Consider the following 8,721-nt stretch of genomic DNA (forward strand, 5'->3'; position numbering starts at 1 on the left):
CTTGATTATAAACAAACATTTTCTTAACATGATAAACTGGAAAAAGCTTAAAGTCATGGGCATGATTTGCGTTCCGAACATCTTTTTCAATGTCACATAGACAAGAACGAACTCAAGGCTCTATTAAATAGGCTCTTGATAGTTGATCGATTCAGAATCATTCTAAGACAAGCAATTCTTACTTGTTGAAACCGACAGAGTAAAGAGCTATTGTTCTTGGTATAGACAATTGACTCCGAAAGCTAAAGAGGATTCATTTACTTCAACGTTTCACAAAGAATTTGAAATAATATGGCTATATTCATCAAACGTGAACAAACTTGACCTTGAATAGTTCAAGAGTTTAGTGAAGTACAAAATCGACTTGGCAAGATATCAAAACGTCTAGATTAGATGGAGCGATGTTTTCTTGAGCCAAGCGTTACCATCACAAAGTTATGAAATTGAAATTTGGAAAATTTGTAATTATTAATCCCAACTTTCACCCATTTTCTTTCATTAATCCCAACTTTAAGTTATTACTGATTAATCCCAACTTAAGTACCCTTTTTTTTTTATCCGGCCATTTTGACTGGTGACCGGTTTAACAAGTCAATATATTCCTTTGTTGACTTAGGAAGGTGATTTCCCTCCCTAATTAAATGCTGACTCACCTCCTTCAACCACCCCTCTGTTCTAATTAATTCCCCGCCATAACTCGTCCCCTTTAAGCTTCTCTTCTTTTCCATTAACAGCAAAAAAAATTTATCAACGGCCCACAATTAATGGTGAAAGCGACTGTTCATCAAAATTTGCAAGTGATCGAGTTTCCATTTTGGGTAAAAGCGCTGAACTTGGAGCAAGACTCTGCTGATCTTCCATTTGAGGTAAAACCCTAAATCCGTACTTGTTATGATGCTTGAATGGTGTTTGTTTGCATCTTTTTATGGAAAATGTGATAACTTTAGGTCGTTTGTAGTTTAATTTGATGAATATATGCTGTTTTTGTTTTGTGGAATGATTAAAAGGGTATGGTTGATTGAATGGTAGGTAATTGTTATTGTTTGTGAATTTTTGGAATTGTGGGTGTAATTGTTGCTTATTTTTCTAGGCTTTGATAGAATTCATTGCTTTGTTGTTTAATGTTGATGCAAATTGTTAGGTTAACATGGTTGGTACCTTTACTCTAAAGATATGGTATGGGGGAGTGTTTAAGCTTGTTAGTAATGGTGAATTAGTGTATCGAGGAGGGTCTGCTTGGACAACGCAATTAGAACCTGATGTTTTATCGTATTCTAGGTTAATTGAACTGGTTGAGGGGATTTGTGGAAAGAATTGTGGGGGTCTGTGTTATTTAGTCCCTGAAGTGAGTTTAACCAATGGGTTGAGGAAGTTGATGAATGATGATGATGTTTGGGAGGTTTCATATTTTGGAGACAAACATAGATGTGTGGAGGTATATGTACAGCCTGTTCAAGAGGCACCTTTACTTGAAACAATTGAAACCCCACGTGTTGAAACACACTTCCAACCCTTAACCCAAGCTTCTCAATCATATGCAGCTACTACAAAAGCCAAAAAACATACCCCAAAAAAGGCCCCACCACAAAGTCAAGATGCTTTGACTCCAGGAGTTAGGTCCAGTGGTAGAAGAAAATAGCCCACTGCCCCACATTTATTATCAAAAAAACCCCCATTGGATACTGATGCCTCCTCACCTACTGAAAAGCAAACCCCCAACTCACTCACTCATAATGCACCTAAACAAAAAGAAGATCTAGCTTCAGGTTTTAAACAACCAACTGCATCCACCAAAACCCCTTCCACCAAAACAAATAAGAAAACCACTTTACCAGTTGAACATAAAAGACAACCAAGTGTAGCTGTTGATGAATTTGAGTGGCATGATAATAGGCCTGACAGTCCAGTTCCTTTGAATGAGTTGATTGGAGATTATAGTGAAGAGAGTGATAGTGGAGATCCAACATTTGTGCCTGAGTGTACTACAGATAAGGGGAAGGGAGTTGGTTTGGGAGACAGTAGTAAGGGGAAGGGAAAAGTTGTTGTTGAAGTGTACAGTGATGTGGATACTGATGATGATTCAGGGTTTGAAGATGAGGGAGATGCTTTTTTAGAGCACTTAGATCCAGAGGTTGAGGATGAGTTTGAGGAAGAAATCTTAGAGGAGCAGCAACAATTTGATTCAGATGTCAGTGATGATGAGTACAACACTGCTAGAGAGATAGTGAATGCTTGGAACAAGGGGATAGTAGAGCTAGCCCAGTATTTGCAAAGGGAAGCAGCTGCAGGGAGGCTTAGTTCACAGGCTGAGCCAACAGAAGGAGAAGGTACTGTCACTGGTGCTCATGAAAATTTGAGTGATGCAGACAGTGAGGAAGATGAAGACACCCTACCATCTTCTGAAGCTGAGGATGATTGTGTAGGTAGAAGAAGGAGATCTAGTCTTTTAGTAGGCCCTAACACTGATTTTAGTCAATTTAAGTGGAAAGTAGGGTTGAGATTTGCTAGCAGGGAGGATTTTAAGGAGGCAGTAGCAAAATATGCCATTCTGCAGGGGAATAATTTGTTTATAGCTGATAGTAACAAAAAGAGAGGGCAAAGGGTAGGGGTGAAGTGCAGTGAGGGCTGCCCTTTTTATGTCTATGCTTCATGGCATTCTAGAAAATCTGCATTGATGGTGAAGAGGGTTGTCAGTGAGCACACTTGCCAGAGAAACATGCAGATGAATAGGCAAATGAAGTGTTCATGGGTGGCCAAGCAATTTATTGAGGTGTTCAAAACTAGGCCTCACTGGCCTGCAAAAGAAATAATTGAGTGCATAAGGAGAGCATACAAGGTGGTAGTTAAAAGGGAGTTTGCTTATAGAGTCAAATATGCAGGTCACAGATTGCTACATGGTTCTATGCATGAACACTACCAGAAAGTGGGTGGATACTTAGCTGAATTGGAGAAATAGCCCTGGTTCTAAATCAGAGTAGGTGACAGTCATGCCCAAGCAACCACCACCAGTGTTTCAGTGGCTTTTTATGTGTTTTGAAGGGTTAATGAAAGGATGGAGGGAAGGATGCAGGAAGGTGATAGCTATAGATGCATGCTTTTTGAAGACTTTCCTTGGTGGGCAGCTGTTATGTGCAGTTGGTAGGGATGCAAATGGCCAAATGTATCCCATAGCTTGGGCTGTGACAGAGGGGGAAAACAATCTGAGTTGGGAGTGGTTTTTCATACATTTGGTAGCATGCTTGGACCTTGGTGAAGGTGAAGGATTATCTGTTATCTCTGATGAGCATCAGGTTAGCCTCTCTCTAATATTGATTCATTTTTATTTATTTCAATGACAAAGAGAAAATTTGCTCATTTTCTGGTTTTGTTTGCTTGTTTATAATGCAATTGCATAGGCAATCTTGAATGTTGTTGCTTCAGTTCTGCCCAAAGCAGAACATAGGCATTGTGCAAGGCACATTTTTGCCTTGTGGCACAAGACTTATAGAGGTGATGAGTTGAAATTGCAATTTTGGAAAATTGCAAAGTCATACAATGAGGCAGATTATAAGTATGCATTGACTGAGCTTGAGGTGATGAACCCAGAAGCAGCTGTAGCATTCCAGAAATACAATCCTCATCTATTCTGCAGAGCATTCTTAAGCACTGATGTGAAGACTGATGCAATAACAAGCAACATTGCAGAAACTTTCAATGGATTCATCATAAATGCAAGGACAAAACATCTGTTATTCATGATTGAGGAGATTAGAAGTCAACTGATGCAGAGAATGGTGAAAAAAAGGCAAGACATGGAAAAGACAACTACCTATCTTTGTCCTAGAATACAGTCAAAGCTTGACAAAGAGAAAAATAAGGCAGCCTACTGTGAAGTTCTGCCCTCAAGTGACACTCTATTCAATTTGTCTTACAACCTTGATCAGGTGGTTGTAAACCTTGAGGCAAAGACCTGCACTTGCAGGAAATGGGACATGCTTCGCATTCCTTGTTGTCATGCTGTAGCATGTGTTTTCTTTGCCAACAAGGAAGCTGAGCAATTTTTTCATCCCTGTTATAGGAGAGAGGTTTACCTAACATCATATGCAGGTAACATGGTTTCTTTAGCTAGTTTATAAGAATTGCATGGTGTTGTTGCTAACTGATGTGGTTGTGGTACAGGTTCAATTCCACCCCTTGCCGGAGAGAGGTACTGGCCTAAAGTAGCCCTTGCATTGGACCCACCCCCAATCAAAATAGGTCCAGGAAGGCCTAGGAAGAATAGGATCAGAGATCCTTTTGAGAATCCAAAGAAACATGGTTCCTTGACAAAAACTGGTGTTGAAATGACTTGCACAATTTGCAAAGTTAAGGGGCATAATAAGAGGAGGTGTCCAAATAGGGACACTACAATCCAATCTGAGCCACCTGCTAAAAGAGCAAGGGGAAGACCAAAGAAAAATGGAGAGCAACCCCATTCCACTGTATCTGCACCATGTGAGCCTCAACTGAACACAACTGCTGCAGCACAACACCATACTGTCACAGCACAGCCTACACAGTTAGGAAGAGGGGGCAGAGCTATCAGAGGAGGAAGAGGCTCCAGGGGACAGGGAACAAGACCATCTTCTTGTGCATCTGCACCAACTGGTGGCTCAGGGAGGGGATAGGGAAGAAGTGGCAGAGCTAGAGGTAGGGGAAGACATCAATTGCCTAGAGGAATTGGTATTTTAATTGGAAATGATGGGTCTTTAATCACAGAGGTTAGGAACAACTGAACTTTGGTGAATTATTGTTGTTTGTGATGCATAATTATTTGTTACTAACTACATTCTAATTCATGTCTCAGTCAAGGAATGCAAAGTCAACTGGAAGACCAATGACCAGGTCAGTCAAGCCAGCAATCCACCCTTCACCAAGGAACACAACCTTAATGTTTTAAGATTACAGTTTGAGGTAGTTGCAGTAAACTTCTGGTACATGTGTGTACAAACTGGATGCTTAAGTAGTGTATGTTGGGAGTGGCAGCATTTTGCTTTAGTTTAGCTGCCTAACTAAAGCCTAATTTTGACAGCAACTGTGCTGTTTAACATTGATATTTGGATTTGGATGTTATGTTGTGGTGACTTATATAATTAGATGCATGTTTATATGACTATTATGGTGACATGATTGCAAAATTTATAGAAAAACTAAGAGCTGCATTTTATTTATCAATGTCATTGTTACAAGATCCACCATAACCTCTTAACATTACATTACCCCTACTTCAAGTACACAACAACTATGCCAAACAACAACCATGAGAAAAATAGAGCCATTAACAACTGAGTCTCAGTCCTTGATGCCTTTACAAGTTGCATCCTAAGTTGACAGAGTTCTTTTTTCAACTCTTTCACCAAATCTTCCAATTTCAGTTTCTTGACCTCCAATTTCTTCACTCTATCTTCAAATGAACTCATATGGAGCTCCATTTCTGCAATAGTTGTATCCTTCTCAAATATTTGAAAGCATAGATCTTCCTCCACAGGATTGCAATCAACCCATTTCATAAAATTACAATTGGTTTCCTGCACATCCAAACACAACAATTTAGTCATAAATTACAAGTTCAACCCTAATTCAAACAAACTAAAATTTGAGTACCCAGCAATGAAATTAAACAACCCAACTACACATACTGGCCATTTTGGACATCCATAAAACTTAGCCCCATTATTATGGCCCCTTTTGACTGTTCGAACCACCGCAACCATTCCGCATGAACATCTAGTTCTTGGATATGTCCCTCCCCTTGTGTTCGAATATGAGCCAGAAGAACCGCCAGCCATTGAAGAAAAAGAGTGAGGAAATAAGATTTCGATTTTATTTGAAGGACAAATTACAATTCCAATTACAAAAGGGCCTAATTTTGAAAGGGGAAATTTGAAGAAGAAGAGTGATGAAACAGGGGTTGCAACGGCTAAATTTGAGGGAAATAAATAGCAAAGGGGTGTTTTGTTTACCGTTTTTTTTAAAAAAGGAAAAAATAAATTAATTTTGCAACAGCTACTGCCACGTCAGATTAAACCGGGTACAATAGGTTTGGTAACCTGTTGGACCGGATAAAAAAAAAGGGTACTAAAGTTGGGATTAATCAGTAATAACTGAAAGTTGGGATTAATGAAAGAAAATGGGTGAAAGTTGGGATCAAATTTTCCTTGAAATTTTCATAAATAACTCCACAAAGAATAGAGTGTGACTTCACGGAGACCTCGATGCCATTTAAAAATGACTCGAACAATGATGGATCACATCCCTTCCTATAAAGTTCTTAAGATTTGCACGAAGGACTAATGTTAAACTAAACAAAATGTCGAAGCTAAGAAAGGACGCCATATTCAGTTATGGATAGAATTATCTTATAAATGTCTTTTTCAAGTATATGTCTAAAACTCTTAGCCACAGTGGGAGTTCATTGGCTCAGTGGGAGCTAAGTGACTCAGTGGGAGCTCACTGGCTTAGCAAGAGCTAGGTGGTTGAGTAGGAGCTTAATGGCTCATTAAAGGCTAAGATAGCTCAAGTGGGAGCTAACTGTTTTTTCTACAACAAACTTTTACCCAAAGAAAATATACATGTCTCTTTGTAAGCATTCAAGTGAGACCATGGGAATTACCTCCACAACCTAATTGAGAATATAGTGTTTGTTGCTCTAAGTGGTGTCTTTCTGGAAAGTAACACGTTTCCAAAATGACAAGTGGGAGGAAAATAAACTCGATGACAATCGAGCTTAGCAACAAACTAGAACTGAGATTCTCGAAAGACCTTAAAAGGGCTTCGTGAGAATACTTGATCAAGAATACTCAAAACGACTTTACAAGTGCCTTAAAAGAGAATTCATTTCTCACAAAACATCATAAATGTTGGAGTAAGATCAACATAATAAAAGGGCTTTAGAAGCACCTTTAAACTCAGTGGTTGATGCAATTGCCCCGTATAGGTATACAATTCACCAAAGGCTTGGATTGAATCCTATAAATTTCTATTAAGTTAGAAATAAACCTAAGGCTTACAAGCATACTAGTTACTATTAGATAGTAAAGAAATAATGTCTTGTAAGATAGCTACGACAAATCCAAATTCCAAATAATGGTTAGAGGCCATGAAATCCGAAACAAACCCCATGTTTGAAAATCATGTTTGAAACTTCATTAATTTGCATGAAGGGTGAAAGACCCATCGATTGCAAATAAGTTTTCAAGGAGAAAACTAACAAATATGGAAATGTATATGCATACATAGCTAGATTGGATGAAAAGGATACAATTAAATTCACGGAGTTGATTTTAATAAAAACCTACTCACCAATCGGAATGCTCATGCCTTTTCGTGATTGTTCTAGCAAAATTCCATATATGAAATATGGAAAAATAGTTACCAAAACGGCCTTCCTAAAATAGGATTTTGGAAATGACTATGAAAATAGACTAAGGGTTTTGAAAATCTAAATAATGCTAGATTTGAAAGCAAGCTCAATGAATCTGTTATGGGATTTAAGGAAGCATTGCATATAGGAATTGGAACGTGTTTTCTCATGAAGTTAATAAGAGGATTGACTCATGGAGAAACATAGAAATTCTTATAAATAAGAAGTTTAGTGGGAGAAAAAGTAAATTATATAAAGGTCCAATAAGAAGTCTACGAACTCTGTTGTGAAATAACCATCAAATGCTAAATGCTTAGATTTGAAAGTATTTTCGACAATGAACCAAACAAAAGACGATACTTAGTACGTATTGGGTATTAAGTTCTATTGTATAGACTTAATAAAATGTTTGAACGTGTAAAGGAGTTTACCGTGTTAAACATGAATTAAAGGACTTTGAAAGACTTTCGACCCGTATGTATAAAACTAAGTAAATTTTTTAACTAACTATGAGCTAGGCTAAATACTAAGTCAGACAAGAAAGACTCTTGTAGAGACTTTCAACCATATCAAATTGCAAATAATTTAGCAAGACTCGGTGAAACTGAATGAGCTAAAATATCACATGGATAGAATAAGATTGAGAATTACTCTGCAACTTAATCCATCATGTACGCTATGATATGGAATCGTCGTAGGACTTACTTTCTTAGAGCATGTGAAGTATGTATGAAGCACCAATCATTCTGAATCTATGTATTATATCGTTAGATTATGGCCAAGAACATCCAAAGTACTTGGATAAGTAACAGGAGGAGTTCTTGACTTGTGGAAACAAATACAATTTGAGAATTGATGTGCAAGAACAAGCCTTAACAAGGATTAGATCCTTAACAAGGAAGTCGTTTATAAGCACGAGCTTAAAATGAGTCGTGGCTTGAGAATGGTAACTTGGACGTGTATCCATGTGTAATGTGTGGGAATTTAAAGTGAATTTCCATGATCACAAGTGATAAGGGTATCCCAAATCATTGTGAGACCCAAGAAAACCATCATCACAAAGCCTACTAAAATATATGTTGAGAATATTGTTGCCTTAAAGGCAATAATAAAAAAGATGTTTCTATGGAAAGTTCGTTGTTGAACGTTAATGATTGTAGGTTGTCAAGTTGAAGATCCTAATCATGAAAATGAGTGGGAGCCATCAATTGGATAATAGATCCTAAATCACATATAATCCACGGCACTTTCAAATTTATCATCTTATTATGAAAGTGGCCAGTAATGAAGATGCTAAGATTAGCAAAGTAGTTATAACCAAACCTATGCAATAAGTAAAC

The 8,721-nt window shown here is 37.9% G+C and overlaps 1 protein-coding gene across 1 annotated transcript; it reads left to right on the forward strand.

Annotated features, from left to right (window-relative positions):
* Window positions 1-2,987: 2,987 nt before the first annotated feature.
* Window positions 2,988-4,646, forward strand: LOC110683116. Its single transcript, XM_021859469.1, has 3 exons — window positions 2,988-3,290; window positions 3,396-4,086; window positions 4,159-4,646. The coding sequence occupies exons 1-3, from the start codon at window positions 2,988-2,990 to the stop codon at window positions 4,644-4,646; spliced, it is 1,482 nt and encodes a 493-aa protein (XP_021715161.1).
* The last annotated feature ends 4,075 nt before the right edge of the window (window positions 4,647-8,721 follow it).

This window comes from Chenopodium quinoa, unplaced genomic scaffold, assembly GCF_001683475.1.
Source record: "Chenopodium quinoa cultivar QQ74 unplaced genomic scaffold, ASM168347v1, whole genome shotgun sequence".
Classification (NCBI taxonomy): domain Eukaryota; kingdom Viridiplantae; phylum Streptophyta; class Magnoliopsida; order Caryophyllales; family Amaranthaceae; genus Chenopodium; species Chenopodium quinoa.